This window comes from Anolis carolinensis, chromosome 4 (genome assembly GCF_035594765.1).
Source record: "Anolis carolinensis isolate JA03-04 chromosome 4, rAnoCar3.1.pri, whole genome shotgun sequence".
Taxonomy (NCBI): domain Eukaryota; kingdom Metazoa; phylum Chordata; class Lepidosauria; order Squamata; family Dactyloidae; genus Anolis; species Anolis carolinensis.
Window position 1 is genome coordinate 61,482,219 of NC_085844.1, and position 24,931 is coordinate 61,507,149.

Here is a 24,931-nt window from a genome sequence, read left to right on the forward strand (position 1 = left end):
TCATCTGTGGTCACTTTTTATTTTTGGATTATTCATCTGTAAACCTGCCTTTGCACTTTATTTCTTGACTTTCTTTAGTACTTGTTCCAAGTTTTTGTTTTGTTGTTTTTTTCTAGGAAGAATAGTGTTATTTGCATATTTTGAATTCTTGATGTTTGTTTCTTTAGATTTTATGCCTTCTTCTAAGTCAGTGGTTCTCAACCTTCCTAATGCTGCGACCCCTTAATACAATTTCTAATGTTTTGGTGACTCCCAATCATAATTTTGCTACTGTTATGAATCATAATGTAAATATCTATATGCAGGATGTATTTTCACTCACTGGACCAAATTTGGCACAAATACCCAATACGCCCAAATTTGAATACTGGTGGGGTGGGGGAGATTGATTTTGTCATTTGGGAGTTATAGTTGCTGGGATTTATAGTTAACCGACAATCAAAGAGCATTCTGAACTCCACCAACAATGGATTTGAACCAAACTTGGGACACAGAACTCCCATGACCAACAGAAAATACTGGAAGGGTTTGGTGGACATAGACCTTGAGTTTTGGAGTTGTAGTTCATCTACATCCAGAGAGCACTGTGGATTCCAAACAATGATGGATCTGGACCAAACTTGGCATGAATACTCAATATGCTGAAATTTGAACACTGGTTGAGTTTGGAGAAAATAGACCTTGACATTTGGGAGTTGTAGTTGCTAGGATTTATAGTTCACCTACAAACAGCCCCTTGAACCCCACCAATAGAATTAGGCCAAACTTCCCACAGAGAAACCCCATGCCCAACAGAAAATACTGGAGGGATTTGGGTTCTTATGACCATCAGAAATATGTGTTTTCTGATGGTCTTTGGTGACCCCTCTGAAACCCCCTCACAACCCCTTCAGGGGTCCCAGCCCCCAGGTTGAGAAACGCTGTTCAAAATCTAGTCTTGGTTTGTATTTATATTTAGTATATAAGTTAAGCAGATAATAAAATGCAGGCTTGCCAAATGAAACCATTGAGATGTTCTATATTCTGTCCTAATGGTAGCTGCTTGTCATGAGTACAGATTATATTTCAGGAGAATAAAATGTTGTGACGTACCCATTTCTTTAAGAACAATCTATAGGGGTTTTTTTAAATGATATACACAATCTGTCATGGAACCAAGTCCCAGGGCTGAATTTCCAAGCCCTGGACTTGGAGTCATAACATAAATAATCCTGAATGTCTCATGAAAGCACCTGGCAGAAGAAGATAGAAGATCATGGGAACTCGGGGTTGAAAGTATAAACAATTATAATTGGTAGCCTGTGTGGGAATAGTAGTAATGTGATACAGGGGGTGGGGTTTTGATGATGATATTTACGTGTGGTGTGACGTTGCAACAAAGATGATAAAAATGGTTGTATGTAAACATTAGGTCATTCTCGACTTTTTCAAAGTCATGTATTCTTCAATAAAGATGAGTTTTGAGAGCAGCTATCTTTGATCTGCGTTCATGCTGTTTCTTTGAAGTGAGCCTGACATTAAAGTCGAGAATCACATTCTCACCATCCTGCGGAGTCGCAGTGAAGTGAAGATGAGTGGAGGGGGCGATCAAAGCCCAAAAGGAGCGGGGAGGGCCCTGCCAGAAGCCCGGCCGCTGGGGGAAGAAACGCTACAAGCTATTGCTTCCTCTACGGGGTACCCCAGACCGGACAGCGTGACCCAGAGGATTCCCAGAGGAGGAAGGGGCGTCTCGGCTGCTGCAGAAACCAGTTGGGGGTCTGGGGGGAGCATGCCGGAGACCGTGGCCCTACGGTTATCTATCTTGGAGACCAACCTGTCCAGGCTGTCGGAAACCGTGGGGAGATTGGTGCCACTATTGGAAGAGAATCTCCTGAAGGAGCCCACCCGAGATGGCGCCGACAGAGAGCCGAGCAAGGATGAGGCTTGGAGCCAGAGGGGCCAGCGCGCCTCGACACGGAGCCCCGTAGCAGCAGGCGGCGAGGGGGACGAGGAATATTGGCAGGAGCTGGAGTTCCGGGACAGAATGGCACGCGAGGTTGAGCGCCAGCAAGCACTGGGAACTCTGAGGCCGCCAACTCCAACAGGACTCCCAACCCCCCGAATGGGCGTCGGGGTTGAAAGACCATTGGGACCAGGCATCGGGTCCAGTGGGTTGGCGGAGGAAGGCGAAGAGGAGCTGGAGATCCATGGAGAGGAGGAGGATGTGCCGTATGACAAAGGAAGGCGAGGTGCGGGGGCTACAGCGAGGCCCGCATTCGGATGGGTGGAAGGACCGACAGCAGCGGCAGAATTTCGGGAGCCGCGGGGAACGACCGCCGGGATGGGGCGCGGCGTGTTCAAAGGGGCAGCCCAAGGGAACCCGATGCAACCCTTCCACAGACCTCCCATACAGCAGCAACGGGCTGTAGAATGGATGCCTAGGAGAGAGGAGCTCAAACTAGAATACGGAGGGGAATCATCCGAACTGAACTTTTTCCTCATTGGCATCAGAGGATACATGGAGGACAATGCACACACATTCCCCTCCGAAGGAAGCATGGTTCGGGCCATCGGCAACACGCTAAAGAGGGGAGCGGCCAGCTGGTATGTGCAATTACATGCCAGACGCGACCCGTGCTTGAGGTCAGTGCCCCGATTCCTCGCCGCACTGGAAAACCGGTTTAGAGACCAGCTAGAGCAATTGAGGGCTCGAGACCAGCTTAAAGGTATAAAGCAGAGGGATAAAACGGTGCCCGAGTATGCAGAGGAATTCCTCCATCTCGCAGAAAGGGTGCCAGAGTGGTCTGAGGTGACCAAAGTGGAGATATTCAAAGAGGGACTACGCCCCGAGGTTTTTAGTTGGGCGGCGCACAGAGACAACCCAGAAACACTAAGGGGTTGGATCCAACTGGCGGGGCGCGTCGAATCCACCTTGGCCCAAGTGAAGCGATTCCGGAGCGGCGGCGGCGGCGGCCAGCAGAGACCGGCAGCGAGGGGTCGAGGAGAAACGAGGAAGCAGGAAAGACCCGGAGGGAGGCCGGGGATCCCCTTCAAAGGAGATGACAACAGACCTAAGCCGGGATGCTTTGTATGTGGGAAGACGGGCCATCGAGCAGCAGAATGTTGGGCCCGGAAGGGGGAGCCGCCAAAAGCCTCAAAGCCCAAGCCAGCAGCCGGGAGACGAGCGGAGGAGGAGGTGCGAGCCCCAGAATCTCCAGAGAGGCTGGTGAGTCAAGACAAACGCATGCTGGTAGTGCCGATCTGCCTGTCGGGGTTAGAGAATCGGGCCACCTGCAGGGCATTCGTGGATTGCGGTTGTTCTAGGAACATTATAACTCCGGAATTAGCGGGGGCGCTGAAATGCCAGCAGACGCTGCTTGACTCCCCAATTGCATTTTCGCAGCTAGATGGATCAGTTGCTGCTGGGGAAGTATCTACGAAGGAAATACAGGGGGTCCCATGTAAAATAGGCAAATGGGAAGGAAGAATATCCTTCGTGATAGCCCCTATTGCCACATACAATGTGATACTAGGGATCCCATGGCTCGAACAAGCTAACCCAGAAGTAGATTGGAGGGGAAAGAGCCTAGCATTTAAAGAGCAACAAACACAATTGGAGATAAGCAAAATAGCAGAAGAAGAGAACGAGGGGGATGAAGAAGGGGAAATAGACCAACAGCTATTGCCCCCTGAATACAGGGATTTTGTGGATGTTTTCAATCAGAAAGAGGCAAGTAAGTTACCTCCCAAAAGGAATATAGAAGTAGAAATTGAAATAACTCCAGGGGCAAACTTACCAAAACCAAAAGTGTATCCAATGTCTGTTCAGGAGAAAGAAGAATTGAGGAAATATATTGATAAGAACCTGGCACGGGGCTTCATTAAGCCATCCAACTCCCCTCTGGGAGCCCCAGTGTTATTTAGAAGAAAGAAAGACAACTCTTTAAGACTGTGCATTGACTATCGAAATTTAAATGCAATTACTAAGGACAATAAATACCCTATGCCCTTAGTAAAGGATTTGATTACCGTATTGAAGAAAGGGAGCATATTTACTAAACTAGATTTAATTGAAGCGTATCATAAATTAAGAATCAAACCAGAGGATACTTGGAAAACTGCATTTTCCTGCGCATTCGGCCATTTTGAATATTTAATTTTACCTTTTGGATTAAAAAATGGCGGCGGTTGCTTTATGCAGCTTATAAATGAAATCCTGCACCCACTGTTGTACCGGGGAGTATTCATATTTCTGGATGACATCCTGATCGTGAGCGAAGATAAAGAAAAGCACGTGGAATTGGTCCGGGAAGTTTTGCAAAGACTAAGGGAAGCAAAGCTGTATGCAAAACTGTCCAAATGTGAATTCAATAAAACTCAAATTGACTTTCTGGGGTATCGGATATCTCCAGACGGATTAGCTATGGACCCGTCTAAAGTATCAGATGTAAAAGAATGGGGAGTACCTCAAACAAGGAGGCAGTTGCAATCATTTCTAGGGTTTGCAAATTTTTATAGATCGTTCATAAAAGGATTTGCACAAATAACCGCACCCCTTACCGAACTTTTAAAAACAAAAGGGAAAGGGGAGACAGCAAAAGTGAAAGCCCCTGGCGCCAAACTGAGTTGGACGCCGGAATGCCAAAAGGCTTTTGAAACCCTAAAAGGACGCTTTACAGAAGAACCTGTCCTAAAACACCCCGACATCCGGAGCCCTTTCATAATCCATTGCGACGCTTCAGACTGTGCATACGGGGCAGTACTATTGCAAAAAGATCAAAATGGGAACTTAAAACCTTGTGGATATTTGTCTCGGAAGTTCAGTGAAACTGAAAAATGTTGGCCCATATGGGAAAAAGAAGCATTAGCGATACTAAAAGCCTTAGAATGCTGGCGACACTTCCTCGAAGGGAGTGGAATCCCATTTGAAATTTGGTCTGACCATAAGAACCTCCAGTATTTAAAATCTCCTCGAAAATTGTCCCCCAAGCAAATTAGATGGGCACAATACTTCAGCAGGTTCGATTTCCAATTAAAGTTTTTCCAAGGGAAACAGAATGTCTTGGCAGATGCTCTTTCACGCATGCCTCAACACGAGGGCATAACTACAACAAAAGAAGGAACATTATTTTCCGATAAACAATGGGGATTGGCTGTCAGTACAAGAGCACAGGCCCAAAGAGAGAGCGCTGCCACTATCAAATTTGATGAAGAAGATAGTTGGGGAAAAGAACTGAGGCAGTCATATGAAGGAGATCAGTGGATCGCATCCAACGCAGAAAAGGGAGAACAGAAGGGGGGATTTTGGTTCGTGAAAAAGAAACTGTATATCCCAACGATATTGAGAATTAAGATTTTGCATCGTTTTCATAATAACCAGAGCGCTGGTCATACAGGGATTACAAAAACAATAAAGGCGATAGCAAAACACTGTTGGTGGCCAGGGATGAGAAAGGACATAAAAAATCATGTTATTCAATGTGATGACTGTGCAAGAAATAAATCGAGAGGAGGGAAGCCAATGGGACTATTACAAACAGTAGCAGAACCTACAAGGCCTTGGGAATGTGTAGCTATGGACTTTGTGGGAGAACTGCCGGTTAGCAAGGGATATCGCTATATTTGGACAGTATTAGACCTGTTTTCTAAACAGGCCCACTTTATAGCACTGACGAAACTACCATCGGCAGAGAAACTGGCTGAATTATACATAAACCACATTTACAAACTTCATGGATGTCCCAGTAGGGTGGTCAGTGACAGGGGTGTTCAGTTCACAGCAAAATTTTGGGACAAATTCTTGGAAATGCTAGGAGCAGAAAGGAGCCTAAGTTCTGCTTTTCACCCCATGACGAATGGGGCAGTAGAACGTACTCAACAGACACTTGGGCAGTTCCTTCGCATGTACTCTAATTTGAGACAAAATGACTGGTCTAAGTGGCTAGCTTTCGAGGAACTAGCTTTTAATTCGACTATACACTCCGCAACGAATAAAACCCCCTTTGAAGTGGTTTACGGGTATGAAATACAGCCTCTGCCCCAATTGCCAAGATGGGCAGAGAATGAAGAAACAGGGGCAGGGAAATGGAAAACTCAAATGCTTGAATGTTGGAGTCAAGTGACTGCATCCTTAAAAGAAGCACACAAAAGGTATAAGACATTTGCAGACAGGAAAAGGATGGAAGGCGATAAATTGGAGAAAGGGGATTTAGTGTGGTTAAGTACACAAAACATCAAATTGGGGCTACCTTCAAGAAAACTGGGCCCCACATATATTGGACCATTCAGGATACAGGGTGTGATAAACGAAGTGACTTTCCAATTGGCTTTGCCAAAAAGTTTGGGGAAAATACATCCAGTATTCCATCGCAGTCTATTGAAAAAGTATATGGGTACTTTGGATAAAATGGACACATAGAGTTATTGTTTGATTTATTTCAGGATGGTGATGAAAGAAGCACAGAAGAGGAGGACGAAGAAAAGGGGGGCGCCATGTCATGGAACCAAGTCCCAGGGCTGAATTTCCAAGCCCTGGACTTGGAGTCATAACATAAATAATCCTGAATGTCTCATGAAAGCACCTGGCAGAAGAAGATAGAAGATCATGGGAACTCGGGGTTGAAAGTATAAACAATTATAATTGGTAGCCTGTGTGGGAATAGTAGTAATGTGATACAGGGGGTGGGGTTTTGATGATGATATTTACGTGTGGTGTGACGTTGCAACAAAGATGATAAAAATGGTTGTATGTAAACATTAGGTCATTCTCGACTTTTTCAAAGTCATGTATTCTTCAATAAAGATGAGTTTTGAGAGCAGCTATCTTTGATCTGCGTTCATGCTGTTTCTTTGAAGTGAGCCTGACACAATCAAAGGCTGTTATCATCTTGAAAGTGCAAATCCCACCCCCCACCCCCCTAAAATCCTTTGGTGGGTTTCAATGTTCAACATATGTTTTGTAATATCATCCCTAGTAAACCCAGCTTGGATAGCTTTCCTGAACCCAGCTTGGATACCTGGCATTTCTTGCTCCATATACATTACAAGCCTCTGTAGTAGAATTTTGTGCCTTATTTTGCTTACACAGACTATTAATGCAATGGCTCTGTGGTTATAGTAATCCCTGGTGGTCATAGAGCACCCCCACTCTTAGGTTAAATTTCTTTGATTTTTCGGATCTTGTGAAAGAGATCTTTTGTTCTTCCATTGTTGTCGTCACATAAAATTTTTCTGCTCTGATTGTTATAGTAGTTCTCCTGACCCTTGTACACATGCCACTTGATTCTTTATCTGTTACCATTTACTTTTGCTTCTAGTCTGTCCTTAACTGCTTAAAGCATTTCACCTACTGTCCACTGGCCATAAAAATCCATTGGGCAACGATGGGCAACTTACACATTCTCAGTCCCAGAAAATCCTGATTACGCCGGAAATGACTTGAAGTAACACCGCAGGCTAAAGGGAATGCCATCTTAGCCATATTACATTAGCTCATGAGAAAACAGAAGTGCCTTCTCATGTCCCTGGCAGTAAAAGGATGACAAGGGCCAGGAAAATTCACTCTCAGTCTCAGAAAACCCTGTGATAGGTTCGACTTAGGGTTGCTGTAAGTCAGAAAGGCCTTGAAGGAACAGAAGACTAAACTGCATGGTATTCCAGGGCCATTGTTGACTTTTACTACCAGGGACAAGGGGAGGCACTTCTCTGCCCTCATGTGCCAAAGTAACACAGCTGGGATACTATGTTGCATTGACACAGGAGGAAAACCAAGTGCCTTTCCCTGTCCCTGTCAGTCAAAGGGCAATAAGGGCAAATTAAAGAGTGAACAAAATCTGGCTCTTGGTATGAAAAATAAAACTCTAAAATCAGGACAGTAAATAAACAATAACACTCTGAAAACAAGAGAATTCCAGACATGAAACAATCAGGACCAGCTAACTACTGCTGCTCAAACACAATCACATAGTAGTTTCAGACTCTTTGTGACCTCATGGACCAGTCCACGCCAGAGCTCACTGTCGGCTGTTGCCGCCCCCAGTTCCTTCAAGTTCATGTAAGTCACTTCAAGGATACCGTCCATCCATCTTGCCCTTGGTTGGCCTCTCTTACTTTTTCCTTCCATTTTCCCTGGCAACATGATTTTTTTCCAAGCTTTCCCATCTTCTCATGATGTGGCCAAAATACTTCATCTTTGCCTCTAGTATCCTTCCCTCCAGCTAACACCTCCCAACAGAGGATTTCCCCAGCAGGAATCAGCCAGGCTTTGAAGTTGCAAGGCTTTTCAATGCTAATCAAGGTGATTAATTGCCACATTCACACTTGCCTCCAACAGACAAGAGCTCTTTCTCTCACTCTGGACCTTCCACAAATATATAAACCCCACTTGCCTAGTTTCCAACAGATCTCACAACCTCTGAGGATGCCTGCCATAGATGTGGGTGAAACGTCAGAAGAGAATGCTTCTGTGGCATGGCTATGCAGCCCGGAAAACTCACAGCAACCCAAACAGTGAACATTTTGTTGCCCTTTCCAAATATGCTGTCTGACGCCCCCTGAGCAGCAAAGAGGCAGGTGGATCATGGACTAAAATTATATGGTGGGAGCCTAAATTCATCTGAGCAGCATCCCAGTTCATTCCTTGGAAGGACTCCATCAAGTGCCAGGGAGCTCCCCAGTCACTCCTATTTTCTGAGAAATCCCTGCTGTGGCCATAAAACCTGCCCTTGTGCCTTGTGCAGGAGAGCGAGACTGAGAGAGAGAGGGAGGGAGGGAGCTCAACAGATTTATCCTCGCAGCCGATGCTGCAAAAGAGCTTGTTTTTGCCAAGCGAGCCTGCCATAGCACACCTTGCAGAGCTACGAAATGCCCACGAAGCCGTGAAGTGGCCCAGGACCCGCTGTTTATTACGTGATATATATAAAAAAGGATCCCCAATAAACACTCGAGGAAAAAAAAAAAGAAGTGGCTGAGTCCAGGTTGGCTGGGTGACAGGAGGGGAGGAACATGCGCACAGAAGGGGCAGGGAAAACAGCAGAAGCAGCAGCAGGAGCGGCTGCAGTTCTCTCTATTTCAGGAACAAGAGGAGAAGAGGAAGGAGCTTGAAGGAAGACGGGAAGGAATGAATGAATGAGGGTCGGGGCTTCTGTTGTGAGGCAGAGGGAAGGGGAAAGAAGCCGACGTGAAGGAGAAGAGGCTGTGAGGCGAAGGGAAAAGGAAGAGCCGAAGAGCTGAAGTTGAGCCTCAAGAGAAGGGAATACGTCTGTGAGGCGAAAAAGAAGAGTCGTGAAGCCAACGTGAGCTTGGAGCCTAGGCAAAGGAGAAGCGGCTGTGAGGCAAAGAGAAAAGGAAGAGGCGAAGTGAAGCCTCAAGAGAAGGCAATGCGTTTGTGAGGTGAGGGAGAGGAGTCGTGAGGCCAACTTGAGCGTGAATCCCAGGCAAGAGAGAAGGAGAAGCGGCTGTGAGGCGAAGGGAAAAGGAAAAGGGAGGGCAGGAGAGGCGAAGTTGGGGTTCAAGAGGAGGGAATGCGTCTGTGAGGCGAAGAAGAGGAGTCGTGAGGCCAACGTGAGCTTGGAGAGGAGCCCAGGCGAAGGAGAAGCGTCTGAGAGGCGAAGGGAAAGGGAAAAGGAAGAGCAGGAGAGGCCAAGTTGGGGTTCAAGAGAAAAGAATGCGCCTGTGAGGTGAAGGAGAGGAGTCGTGAGGCCAACGTGAGCCTGGAGAGAAGCCCAGGCGAAGGAGAAGGAGGAGGAGAAGCGTCTGTGAGGCGAAGTTGAGCTTCAAAAGAAGGGAATGCGCCTGTGAAGCGCAGGAGAGGAGTCGTGAGGCCAACTTGAGGCTGGAGAGGAGCCTCGGAGGCGGGAAAGGGGCAACAAGGACCCGTCTCTCAGGGGAAAGTGAGGGGAAAGTGAGGGCAGGAGGAGAGGGATGAGAGAGCCAAGGCGAGGGGGAGGAGAGGAGGACGCCTTCGCCTCGGGGCTCTGCGAGGACGGGGACAAGGAGGAAGAGCCTCCAGTGCTGCTGCTGCTCCTCCTCGTCGTCCTCCCATGGAGACCTTCAGCGAGCCCCTGAAGCCGCCCGCCTCGCCGTCGCTGCCGGAGAAGAAGCGCCTGCACCGCGCCCCGTCGCCGGCCCGGCCCTTCCTCCTGCTCAAGGACCCGCTGCACGCCCGCGCCTCGCCCGCCAGGCCCCCTCCCGCGCCCCCCAAGTCCCCCAGCCTCTCCGCCAAGCCCCCGTCCCCGGCGCCCCTCTGGCCCGCGCCTCCCAGCCGCCTCTCCCGGCGGAGCAAGGCGCCGGCCTCGCCCGCCTCCCCGAGCGGGCTCTGCCTCCGGGGCTCCGCCAAAGCCGCGCTCTCCTGCAAGAAGCGGGCCCAGGAGCAGGCGGGGAAGCCTCCGCCGCATCCCCAGCCTCCCGAGGGCGGAGGGAGAGGCAAGAAGGGGAAGCGCGCTGCCTCCTCCGCCGCCGCCTCCGCCTTGGTCCCCCCCGCCGTCCGCATCAGCCACACCGACAGCAGCTCCGACCTCTCCGACTGCCCCTCCGAGCCGCTCTCCGACGAGCCCAGGCTGGCCCAGGCCGCCAGCAGCGACGCCGAGTCCAGCGACCGCGAAAGGGAGCAGCCCCTGAGGCCTCCCGCGCCGCCTCTCAGCGCCCCAGAGCCCGCCAGCCACAAGGCTGAGCCTCCGCCGCAAGAGGCCGGCGATGGGGCGCCCGCGGGGAAAGCCGCCGAGAAAGCCGCCCCCAAAAGCAGGCCCGGAGGAGGAGGAGGAAAAGCCCCGCTCGGGACGCCCCTCTTCGGGAAAGCGCCTGTCGCCGATGAGGAGGAGCTGCTCCGGGAGATCGAGGAACTGCGCTCCGAGAATGATTATCTCAAGGTAAAATTGGGCCGCGTCTATCAGCTCTAGCTTGTGGGGACATGAGAGAAGCCTCCCAGGAGGATGGAAACACATCGGGCCTCCCCTAGGTAACGTCTCTATAGACTGCCGATTCTCTCACACCAGAAGCGACTTGCAGTTTCTCAAGTCGCTCCTGGCACTAAAAAAAAAGTTCCCCTATCGGAGGTCTTTTGGGAGCGAAGCAAAACAGGCCCATGTTGGGATCCAGGTGGGAGGTCACCACCAGGCCATGATTGCGACCCCCAAACTCCCCAAGAGGAGGGTTCAATGGGGGACCTTACTAAGCCAGAATGACACTAAGAGACAAGTTGTCTTCACTTCCTTTGAGTCGCTTGTCCCTGAAACTGAAACTCACCCATTCAAGTTGGACAAGGAGGTGCTTCTACTATTGGGTATAGGCAGGCCTGTAGCGGGGGGGGGGGGGGGGTGTTGGAGATTCAACCCCCCCCCCCCCCCGAAAGTGTTCAGGTTAAAAAAACCCCTGGTTTACTCATAAATTTTATCTGGTTAACCAAATCCCCATGCTAAGTCTATGAGACGCAAAAAATTAAAAGTCCCTCCAGGCACTATCTCAAGCACATACAGGCATGTAGCGAGGGGAGGAGGGGTTCAACCCCCCCTCCCCGAAATTTTCACACACACACACCGAATTTTTTTCTGGCTATGGCCCTGGGTATGGGTACAAACAGCTTGTGAGAGCCAACAATGCAGGGGCTGGTCTTAGAGACAGGTGGCAAGAACATGAGCCACAAATCAGGAGAAGCTGCACTCAACATGAAGGTTTAAGGCAGGGGTCCTCAAACTTTTTAAGCATAGGTCCCTCAGACTGTTGAAGGCTGAACTATTGTTTGAAAAGAAAACATGAATGAATTCCTATCAAATCACGTTTTATTTATTAGCCTATTGGCCATATCAGAACATTTAACAGGTAGACATACGTACAACATACAACCCGTGGTACTAAAGAAGTTAAAATAAACAAGCTGTTAACAAGATCCTGTCCAGGTCAAATTCCTATGCATTGTTGAAGGCTTTCATGGCTGCAATCACTGGGCTGCTGTGAGTTTTCTGGGCTGTCTGGCCATGTTTCTGGGCTGTCTGGCCATTCTCTCCTGACCTTTCACCCACATCTATGGCAGGCATCCTCAGAGGCTGTGAGGTTTGTTGGAAACCAGGCAAGTGGGGTTTATATATCTGTGGAAGGTCCAGGGTGGGAGAAAGAACTCATGTCTGTTGGAGGCAAGTGTGAATGTGGTAATTAATCACCTTGATTAGCATTGCAGCTTTAAGGCCTGGCTGATATCTGACTCAGGGAATCCTTTGTTGGGAGGTGTTCACTGACCCTGATTGTTTCTTGTTTGGAATTCCTCTGTTTCCAGAGTGTTGTTCTTTATTTACTGTCCTGGTTTTAGAGTTTTTCAATACTGGTAGCCAGATTTTATTTTCATGGTTTCCTCCTTTCTGTTGAAATTGTCCACATGCTTGTGGATTTCATTGGCTTCTCTGTGTAGTCTGACATGGTGTCTGTGAGAGTGGTCCAGCATTTCTGTGTTCTCAAATAATATTCTGTGTCCAGGTTGGTTCTTCAGGTGCTTTGGTATGGCTGACTTCTCTGGTTGAGTTAGTCTACAGTGCCCTTTATGTTCCTTGATTCGTATTTGGGCAATGCTGCATTTGATGGTCCCTATGTAGACTTGTCTATCTGCATGGTATATGGTAGACTCCTGCAGAGGTTCAGCAGAGGTCCTTTGCAGAACAAAGTATTTGTTAGATCTTAGTGGGTCTGTAGATAGTTTGTAGGTTGTGTTTCTTCATGAGCTTCCTTTTGTGGTCAGTGGTTCCCTTGATGGATGGTAAGAACACTTTTCCTCTGTGTGGCTCTTTGTCTTTACTCTCTGGCTTGTTCTTGGCCTTGCAGTTCTTCTGATGTCAGGTGGAGTATCTATTGGCCTGTAGAGCCCAGTTTGGGTGGTTCAGTTCACCTTGGAGGAGGTGGGGTTCATAGACTCGTTTTGCACATTGAAGCTGCAAGGCTTTTCAATGCTAATCAAGGTGATTAATTGCAACATTCACACTTGCCTCCAACCAACAAGAGTTCTTTCTCCTACCCTGAACATTCCACAGATATATAAACCTCACTTGACTAATTTCCAACAAACCTCACAGCTCTTGAGGATGCCTGCCATAGATGTGGATGAAATGTCAGGAGAGAATGCTTCTGGAACATGGCCATACAGTCTGGAAAACTCACAGCAACCCAGTGATTCTGGCCATGAAAGTCTTTGACAATACAACTAATGAACTGTTCTTAGAGATAGGTGTCAAGAACATGAGCTACAAAACAGCAGAAGCTGAACTCAACATGGAAGGTTTAAAGCAGGGGTCCTGAGGGGGACCTCTTTTTAAGCAGACTGTTGAGGGGCCGGATTATAGTTTGGAAAAAAGAATGAATTCCTATGCATATCTTCTTTGTCATGAAGAAATACAATAAAATGAAAGAACAATTATAACCAGCAGAAACTTACCAGTATTTCAATGGGAATTGTGGGCCTGCTTTTAGCTGATGAGATTGTTGTTAATTAGGATTGTTGTTGTCATGTGCCTTCAAGTAATTTCAAACTTAGGGCATCCCTAAGCCTGAAGTTCAGTGCAGGGGCTGGGTAAATGGCCTTGGAGGGCCATCCAGCCCACACCCACTGGTCTTAATTTGGGGACCTCTGGTTTAAGGGAGTGTTTAAGGAAGGCCACAGCTTGGGAAAATCTATTTTTTGGACTGAAGCTCCAAAAACTCTTCAATTAGTAGCCATTCAGGGTGGGATTGGGGGTACAATATTCCCCAAAAGTAACTTTTACAACCTCTCACTCACTTTTGATGGTGCTGTTCCTGCATGGCAGAAGGTTGGACTGCAAGGTGGCCCTTGGGATCTCTTCCAACCCTTTGATTCTAGACAGGAGCTTTCCACACATTTCATGTTGGCAACACACTTTTTAGAAACACATCATTTCACAACACAGTGATTCAGTTTTACTAGCAATCACATAAACCAAACCCTTATAAGAGATGTAGACAGATACCTAAATTGTAATTGTTAAATGCATGGGGACACACAACATATCTCATAAAAGTAGTTCACTTACATTTTTTAACAAATATATAGCTTGTTACTTATTTCACATAGACACGGGTTTCTTCTTATGTTCTTGCAACACACACACTGCAGCTGACATACTAACATGTCCAGATGGCCAATATGGCATTCTGACTTCATTTGAATGTAAATGCTATTATTTATGATTATTCAAATGAGCCATCAGTTGGAAGATGGCCAAGGAATACTGGGCAATGTAGGCTGTATTTTATAGGAAGAAACTGGCAAATTCACCTCTTGAGTTCCAGCTTCAGTAGGTTGTATTGGATAAGATGGAACTGGTAAAGCCACCCCAGAAAACCTTATGAAATTCATAGGGTCCCATAAGGAGATGGGGGCATACACACAAGTGGGAGGAAAGGATAAAACAGGGCCTGGGTTTGTGGTCTGTAGCGTTGGGGAGGGAGATTGGCAGCGACAGGGAAGTTGCTTGGCACTTGTTGGAAGATGGTGGCTCAGAAGAATTCATGCCATGTGTGAGCCATTCCTCAACACTTTCTTTTCTGTGCTGTCTACATTGTAGAATGAATGCAGTTCAACCCTTCTTTAACTGCCATAGCTCATTGCTGTGAAATCCTGGGAGCTGTAATTTGGTGCTCTTTGCTAGAGAAGGCAAAAGACTTTGCATAACTACAACTTCCATCATTCTGTAGCAGTTAAAAGTGGCATCAAACTGTATTCATTCTACAGTGCAGCCTGTCAGGAAGTTTGAACCTCCAGAGTATTTACAATGAATGATGTCCTTTTGAATAAAATATATAGGGTGCATTATTTATGCAAATCTGTCTGACTGCTGCTTCATATTGACACAGATATGCCTATCTGCACCGAGGTGGGGGTGGGGAGAAATCTGCAATAGACATCTGATTGCTTTCTATGTTTATGTTCTGTTATTACAGCTGGAAGCCACTCTAGCATATTTTGTAAGAGAAGATGATCAGTTAAGAAAACCACAACATTACTTTATCCTTTATGAAACTGTCCAAAGAGCATGTTTTACTGAAGTATCCTAGTCTTGACTTCTTGGTTGAACCTCTTTGCAATGTAAAAGGTTGACTACATGGTTATGAACCTCAGTATTTCATTTTAGAGATACTTAATTTTTTTTTTTGCAACAGGCTTTGGGAAATATGCCAAGTTTATGGATGTTGAAGGTCTGAGAGGAAACAGAATTCTGAAAATGACAGATAAAGGCACTAGTGTGCATAATCTTATTGCCATTTAAAAGCCTGACTTACGTAGGCTGCGTGGTTACAGTGTCAGTGTTGTGGAGGCTGGTTAGAAACTAGACAGAGTGGGATATTTCAGTTCCTTAAAGCTGTCTTTCTGTGTCTGATGGTGATTCTTCTGAATTATTATTATATAAATGATCTCTCATCAAGGAGCTAATATTCTCTCCTTGCCTTTAAAAATAGCATTTCATAATACAACTTGAAATGATTAAGAAAAGAATGTGAAAAGACTAAGAAAGGGTTTTTTTCCCAGTTGGTTGTTTGTGAAAGAAAAGACTAGCAATGGGCTTTTCTGAATATATGTAGTAGTAAGGCAGACAACATTTTGGTGGATTTTAACAGCTGCTTGGCAGGCAAAATTTTAGCAGTGGCTTTTCTTCCCATGCAATTAATTGGTACAGAATATTCGTTGGCTAATGTTTTGTCTGTCAGGCAGCTGATAACACCACAGCAGTTCTAACAGAGAGAGGTTAGCAGTCCTGTCTCCCAAGATATGTTAGTAGAATGCTTTAACTGTATTTGACCCCATCATTCAGCAAGTCCTTTTTTCATTTCCATTAAGGTGGTATCCTGCTAAGTTATAACGGGGTGGGTAAAATGCAGCATTTCATGGTTCAACATGGAATGGGACTAAACCTATACTCTCTAGATAGGAAAAAGAGAAGAAGACTCCCAAAGAAGGTTTATGCATGTAAATGCCTCTGTGTAAATGTGTACCCTTGCTACAGTTGGCAATGTAAAACAACAACTTTAAAAAGAAAGAAACTAGAGGAATAGACTTGGAGTGATGTATCCATAGAATTTTGTAAAAAAATAAAATAAAATGAAAGCACACACATAGAATTTATGACAGAAGCATGCAACCGTGTCACAAATAGGTGACCAAGAGCAGGCTATACTTCTCTCCTGGATGCTGTATATTGTTTAGGCAACATATCAATCATCTAAGAAAAACAATAGTATGTCTGTAGATACAAAAATATGGTGTTTTGAGTGTTGGGGAGGGGAATGATGACTGTAAGAGAAGCATAACAGTCTTTACTGCTAAGCACACTAAATGGAAGATGTCTTCTTTCCTTCCTTTCTAATACTTTTGTATTGCCTCCCAACCCACAACAAATAAAAACAGTGGAAGCAGTACAAAAATAAAAACACTTTTATAAAAACAATGAAAGCAATACAAAGATAAAAAAACATTTTGAAAAACATTACTTTTCTAAAAGTCCAAAAAACATTCTAAAAGAAATCCTAAAATCCATTTTAGAACAGTCATAACAGAGCCTTTTCAAACATTTAATGCCATGTGGAACAGCACTGTTTTCGCTACACACCAGAAGCTTAAAAGAGTTGAGGCCATCCTAACTTCTTTGGGTAGGGAGTCCCACGGTTAAGGTACTGCTACAGAGAGACCAGTGTTTTATGTGTACCTTGCTCAATGAAAGATCCAGGAATGTTAATCAGGATGCACTTTCCCAGTCCAGCTCCCAATGTAAGTTATTCACCAAGGCTGTCAATGCTGTTTCTGTACCAGGCCTAAACCCATATTGCAATTGTGTTGCCATTACTTTCTCTAAGACTGTACTAAAAGAGAGAGATTAGAGACTGCCTGATTATCAGTAGTTGCCTAGGAAGGTGGGATCCAATGAAGGTTTTTTCCAACAAAGATTATAGAATTGCTTCTGTTAGAGAGGTTGGAACATAGCCCTCTTTCAGAGAAGCATTTACAGCAGTGGTTCTCAACCTGGGGTCCCCAGATGTTTTTGGCCTTCAACTTCCAGAAATCTTAACAGCTGGTAATCTGGTTGGGATTTCTGGGAGTTGTAGGCCAAAAACATCTGGGGACCACAGGTTGAGAACCACTGATTTACAGCTTCTACTATCCAACTGGCCAGTCCTTCCCTAGCAACTTTAATAAGATAGAATGGACATGGGTCTAAGAGACAAATGGTTGCTTCACCTCTCCAAGAAACTTGCCCATGCCATCATATTGAAGAAATTGAAACTCAAAATTGAGAAATATTATTTATTTATTTATTTATTTATTTATTATATTTATTTATACCCTGCTTTATCTCTCCTGAAGGGGACTCAAAGTGGCTTAACATAAAAGCATTATTACACAATTTAAACTATACAGATATACAAACATTAAAACACAATTAAATATAAACAGTATTAAAATTCACAGTTAAAAACCATTCAACATATTCAATGCACGTTCAAGTTAAAACCACAGCACCTCCTGACTTGTTCTTAAAAACCTTCCATCTTTAAAATCCTGCCTGAATAAAAAGGTTTTAGCCTGCTGCCGGAAGGAAAACAGGGAGGTGGCCATTCTGGCTTCCCTGGGCAGGGAGTTCCAGAGTCGATAGGCAGCCACCGAGAAGGCCCGCTCTCTTGTTCCCACCAACCAAGCTTGAGATGGAAGTGAGACCAAAAGAAGGGCCTCTCCCGAAGATCTCAGGGCCTGGACATACAAGGGGATGCTGTCAGTCAAATAGCCTGGACCTGAAGCGTCTGGGGCTTTAAAGGACATAACCAGCACTTTGAATTGTGCCTGGAAACAGACTGCGGGGCTGCTGCAACAGGGGGGGGTTGTCCACTCCCTGTAGCCAGCCCCAATTAGCATCCTGACTGCAGATCTTTGGACGAAGTGAAATTTCTGAGCACTCTTCAGAGGCAGCCCCATGTAGAGTGCATTACAGTAATCCAGACAGGATGTAACTGAGGCATGTACTACCATGGGCACCTCTGGCTTCTCAAGGACTGAGCACAGTTGGCAATCAAGTTTTACTTTTGCAATGGGCCTCCCAGTCATCGCTGATACCTGGGCCTCTAGGTTCAATGCCAATTCCAGGAGGGCACCCAAACTGCAGACCTGTGTATTCAGGGGGAATGTGACGCCATCCAGCACAGGGTGGATCCCTAATCCCTGATTGGCCTTCTGACTGACCAAGAGTACTTCTGTCTTGTCTGGATTAAGTTTCAATTTGTTTGCCCTCATCCAGTCCATTACTGATGACAGGCACTGGTTTAGGGTCAGGACAGCATCCTTGGCATTAGGTAGAAAGGAGTAGTAGAGTTGGGTGTCATCTACATGTAGGTGGCACCGTACTTTAAAATTCCGGTTGAACTCTCCTAGGAGTTTCATGAAAATGTTAAACAGCATAGGGGACAAAATAGAACCAAGAAGAACCCCACACGCCAATGGCCAGGGGTTCGAACAGAACTCCCCCAGCACCACATTCTGGATATGGCCCTCCAGGAAGGACCAGAGCCACTGTAAGACAGTGCCTCCCAGTCTCATCCCAGTGAGACAATGGTATCCAGAAAAAGGATACCATGACCAATGGTATTGAAAGCTGCTGAGATCCAGTAGAACCAACAGGGACACATTCTCCCTGTGTAGCTCTCTTCGTAGGTCATCTATCAAGTTGTCCAAAGCTGTTGCTGTTCCATAGCCAGACCTGAAACCAGATTGACATGGATCTAGATCAGGGGTCCCCAAACTAAGGCCCGGGGGCCGGATGCGGCCCTCCGAGGTCATTTACCTGGCCCCCGCCCTCAGTTTTATAATATAATATATTGTATATACATATAATATTGATAATAATATTATAATGTAATATAATATAACACTAATAATAATACCATATAATAGTATTAATTATATATTTGATATTACATATAATATTACTAATAATATTACAGTATAGTTCAATATAGTAATATATAATGCTAATATTGTGCTATGCTAATAATATAATATATTGTATTTACATATAATATTGATAATAATATTATAATGTAGTACAATATAACACTAATAATAATAATACCATATAATAATATTAATTATATATTCTACATTACATATAATATTACTAATAATATTACAGTATAGTGGTATAGTTCAATATAGTAATATATAATGCTAATATTGTGCTATGCTAATAATATAATATATTGTATTTACATATAATATTGATAATAATATTATAATGTAGTACAATATAACACTAATAATAATAATACCATATAATAATATTAATTATATATTCTACATTACATATAATATTACTAATAATATTACAGTATAGTGGTATAGTTCAATATAGTAATATATAATGCTAATAGTGTGCTATGCTAATAATATAATATATTGTATTTACATATAATATTGATAATAATATTATAATGTAGTACAATATAACACTAATAATAATAATACCATATAATAATATTAATTATATATTCTACATTACATATAATATTACTAATAATATTACAGTATAGTGGTATAGTTCAATATAGTAATATATAATGCTAATATTGTGCTATGCTAATAATATAATATATTGTATTTACATATAATATTGATAATAATATTATAATGTAGTACAATATAACACTAATAATAATAATACCATATAATAATATTAATTATATATTCTACATTACATATAATATTACTAATAATATTACAGTATAGTGGTATAGTTCAATATAGTAATATATAATGCTAATAGTGTGCTATGCTAATAATATAATATATTGTATTTACATATAATATTGATAATAATATTATAATGTAGTACAATATAACACTAATAATAATAATACCATATAATAATATTAATTATATATTCTACATTACATATAATATTACTAATAATATTACAGTATAGTGGTATAGTTCAATATAGTAATATATAATGCTAATAGTGTGCTATGCTAATAATATAATATATTGTATTTACATATAATATTGATAATAATATTATAATGTAGTACAATATAACACTAATAATACCATATAATAATATTAATTATATATTCTACATTACATATAATATTACTAATAATATTACAGTATAGTGGTATAGTTCAATATAGTAATATATAATGCTAATATTGTGCTATGCTAATAATATAATATATTGTATGTACATATAATTTGTAAGCCACTCTGAGTCCCCTTTGGGGTCAGAAGGGTGGGATACAAATGTAGCAAATAAATGCAGTAAATAAATAAATAATAAATAAATACATTTTAGACTTACGCTCGCCCAAAGTCTGAAATGACTTGAAGGCACACAACAACAACAACAACAACAACAACCACAACCCTAATTAACTTGACTATCTCATTGGCCAGAAGCAGGACCACATTTCCCATTGAAATCCTGATCAATGTATGTTGGTTAAAATTGTTTTTATTTTTAAATATTATATTGTTCTTTCATTGTTCTTGTTGTTGTTGTTTTTGCACTACAAATAAGACATGTGCAGGGTGCAGCGGAATTTGTTTTTATTTCTTTTTCAAATGATAATCCGGCCCCTCAACAGTCTGAAGGATTGTGGACCGGCCCTCGGCTTCAAAAGTTTGGGGACCCCTGATCTAGATAATCCATTTCATCCAGAAATCCCTGGAGTTGGGAGGCCACCACGTGCGGCAAAACCTTGCTAAGAAAGGGAAGGTTGTACACTGGCTGATAGTTGTCCATTGTAGAGGGGTTCAGGGATGGCTTTTTAATATAGGTCTCACAACTTTATGCAAGTTGGAACTTTGCCTTGTTCCAAGGAGGCATTGACCACCACCTTCACCCACTCTGCTAGTCCCCCTCTGGCCTGTCAGAACAGCCAGGAAGGGCAAGGATCTAGAATACATGTGGTAGCGCTCACTTTTCCAAGGATCTTGTCCACATCCTTAGGTTGCATAAATTGAAAGGTATCCATCAACACTGGACAAGCAGGAGCCAAAGCTACACCCATTGGAACTGTATCAATAACGGCATCCAAGTCGGAACAGATCTGAACAACTTTATCTGCAAATGCGTTGCTAAGTTATTGGGTAAAATATTGGGTAAATATGGCAAGAATATGAGGGACAAAACAGGGGACGCTGTATTAAAAATCAAAAGGTTAAGACATGTGGCAGGCCACAGCTTGGAAGGATCTACATTTTAGACTGAAACTCCCAAAATTTCTTAACTAATAGTAATTCAAAGTTAGATTTGTGGTTTAATAATCCCAAAAGGTAGCTTTTACAATTTCCATATTATGTTTGATTATGTATTCCTGCATGGCAGGTGGCTGGACTGGATGGCCATTGTGGTCTCTTCCAAATTTATAATTCTATGCTCATTTACATCCAGATGGCCAATATGGCAATCTGACCTCATTTGAATGCAAAGATAAAAACAATGTTTATAACTATGCAAATGAGCCATTGTGAACCTCAGACTCATATATTCCACTCTCCTATCTAGTCTGGGGGACATCACCAATGTTTGGTTTGGGTTTTTACTACAGTTTATTGCATTGTTTGATATCTAACAACCCAGCCTTTGGTTAATCTTAACCAAGTCCTTTTGAAACAAGAAAACATGACACCATGACTTTAGAAGATAGATTTGCTATTAGAGACCATAGTTATGATTAGCCACAATTTATTTTTCAGACATCTTAAAGTCTAATTAATTCAAAATGGAAGCAAGCACTCCTGAACCTCCGCTTGCAAATAGAGGGGTAGGCATGAATTCAAGGCTTAAGGAGGATTTTTTCAGGTAACAGTACACCAAAGTATCAGTATATCTCATTGTGGCCTCTATCTTGCATACTGCGTTCCCAAAAGCTCTTCAAAATCAAAGTGTGCATGGTCATTCTGATTTCAGAGTGGGTTAGACAGACAACAGATGTTTTAAATTTGTATTCATGTAGTTGAGGATATGGATCTTCTTTCCATCTCATGTCAAATGAGCTGTCACCACATTCTGAGTATGTGGAGAGCCAGATAATTTAACACACTGCCTCAACTGTAGTCACTAGAAATACGATAAAAGCTATATGTAGCATGTGAATAATAATATATATTCCCGATGAGTACACATTGTTTGTGCTTCATGTATTGTGTATATTTATTGGTTAGACTTCACTTGGAATACTGTGTCCAGTTCTGGGCAGCACAAGTCAAGAAGGATATCGACAAGCTAGAACGTATCCAGCGAAGGGCAACAAAATGGCAAAAGGTCTGGAAACCATGCCTTATGAGGAGCTGCGTAGGGAGCTAGGTATGTTTTGCCTGGAAAAGAGAAAATTAAGGGGTAACATGATAGCCATGTTTCAATATTTGAAAGGGTGGCATATTGAAGATGGACACAGGTAATTTTCTCTTGCTGCAGAGATTAGGAGCAATAGATTCAAACTAAAGGAAAAGAGATTCTACCTAAACATTAGAAAGAACATCATGATGGTAAGAGCTGGTCAACAGTGAAATATTATGTTATGCCTTGAAGTGTGGTTGATTCTTCCCCTTTGGAGGTGTTTAAACAGAGCTGGCTGACCATAATGTCAGGAGTGTTTTGGTTGTTTATTCCTGCATGGTAGGATGGGGTTTAGAGCCCCCGGTGGCTCAGCGGATTAAGCCGCTGAGCTGCTGAACTTACTGACCAAAAAGTTGGTGGTTCGCATCTGGGGAGTGGAGTGAGCTCCCGCTGTTATCCCCAGCTTCTGCCAACCTATCAGTTCGAAAACATGCAAATGTGAGTAGATCAATGGGTACCGCATCTGCGGGAAGGTAACAGTGCTCCATGCAGTCATGCCAGCCACATGACCTAGGAGGTGTCTACGGACAATGCCGGCTCTTCGGCTTAAAAATGGAGATGAGAACCAATCCCCAGAGTTGGACACAACTAGACTTAATTTCAGGAGAAAACCTTTCCCTTTATCCTAGGATGGGGTTGGATTGGATGGACTTTGTGGTGTCTTCCAACAATGATTCTATGATTCTTTGATACATATGTCCAACTGCACAATTTAAATTCTTTTATATTTATTGAGAAATAAATTCCGATTGGGTTAAATAGCTTTGCCAAAGTTTGTTTTGGGAAGAGGGGGATTGTAACTGCTGGTGGCCAAGCTGACTAAAGGATTTGGGAAGTTGTGACCACCCTTGAAGATATTACAATAGTACAATATTTCTGTGCCCGGTACAGCTGTTTTCTCTTCAAGTGGCCTTTTTTATCATCCTTTTTCTTATAGTTCAAATCCATTGGTTTGTGTCTCTTTCTTCCAGCCATTTTCTTAAATATTTACATTCAATCACATATATATTTCATAATCTCTGTTTTTGAAACAGCTTTTGGGTCTGTGTTGTGAATTTTTCCCATTGAAGTATTCTTGGAACAGTCAGGGTATTAGTCTATCTATAGGAAGCATACAACCCCTCTGTTGCGTCAGCTCCACTGGCTGCCAGTCTGCTACTGAGCAAAGTTTATAAAGTGCTGGCTTTGGCCTATAAAGCCCTAAATGGTTCTGGTCTAGCTTACCTGTCTGAACACATCTCCCCCTATGAACCATCTCGGAGGTTAAGATCTTCCGGGGAAGCCCTGCTCTGGATCCCACATCCTTCGCAGGTGCGGTTGGGTTATAGAAGTCCCTTCCCAGTGAAATCAGGTCAGCACCCTCCCTCTTGGCTTTTGGAAATAAGGTGAAGACATTGGCTATGGGACCAAGCCTTTGGTCAGTAAAGTAATGCAGTCTTAGAAATGGATATGGAATATGTGCAATCGACAACTGGAATGGCTCTGGATTATGATTTTGGATTGTGTTGTTTTTTAATGTTGTTAATGTTGTTGCTAAGATGTTTTAATTCTATGATTTTAATGTAACTGATTACTAATTTTAATTTTAATTGTTTGTTTTATATGGCATTGAATTGTTGCCTATCCGTAAGGCCACTCTGAGTCCCTTTCGGGGTGAGAAGGACATGATATAAATATGGTAAATAAATAAAATAATAAATGCCTATGTGTGATGCTTATTGAAGACATCTGACTAGTTGGAACATGTGAGACTATGGCTAATCTAGTGTAAAAGCTAGGGAAACTCAGAACAAATATTACGAATATGCAGAATCTCTTCAATTCTACACTGGGGCCTAAGAACTTTCTTCCCCTTTTCTCCCTCATATATTTCTTAGAGTTACTGAAATCCAGCTGTAGAGGACTCCCAGCTTTTTGGAACAGGTCCTTTTGTCTTTGAGAGATGTCTGTGAGAAATGAAGTGGAAACATATGACTGCAAATATGTCTCTAACCCCCATAAATTATATCAAATCACCAAATATAATGGATAAAACTACTGCATGTACATGATATATTATGGTGAATAATTGAAGGATCGTGGCAGGACAAGAAAAAATAGAATTGATGGAGGTTATTGGGTTTTTGTTATTAAATGTAAGGGATCACCTTTGTGGAGGAAGGGGTTGCTTTTCTTTTGGACCTAAAATGTATTTGCGACCAGAATAGAGAGATTTAATCTGACCTTAGGCATCAAACTAGCATAGGCCCTTTCAAATTGCAAACCCAGTCAGCTGCTGGAATAAAAGACCAGCTTGGTAAACAATGGCAGTGGGTCCATGTGTCTTGTTAGCCACAGCTGTGGCTCTGCTGAAACATGGCTTTGTCCAGGGGAAGCAGAGTGGATTATTTGTATAATGTGACAGTGATTTCCAGCTGTATCTCTCAATAGATCATATTAAAGTATCACTGGACAGATGACTATTCCAACTGTTTAAAACCATAGACAATTGAAAACACTTGACTTTCTAATAGCTCTAATTATGTTTAAATACATCTGCAATTTTTGTTACATTGTACAACAAAGCCACTGTATGGTTA

General features: G+C 43.3%; 1 protein-coding gene across 1 annotated transcript in view; it reads left to right on the forward strand.

The window, feature by feature from the left end:
* Positions 1–10,006: 10,006 nt before the first annotated feature.
* mtcl1 (microtubule crosslinking factor 1) overlaps positions 10,007–24,931 on the forward strand; it is a 127,697-nt gene continuing 112,772 nt past the window's right edge. The window contains 1 exon segment of the mRNA XM_008118167.3: positions 10,007–10,844. Within this exon segment, the coding sequence (XP_008116374.2) occupies positions 10,020–10,844 (825 nt within the window). The 5' untranslated portion in view covers positions 10,007–10,019.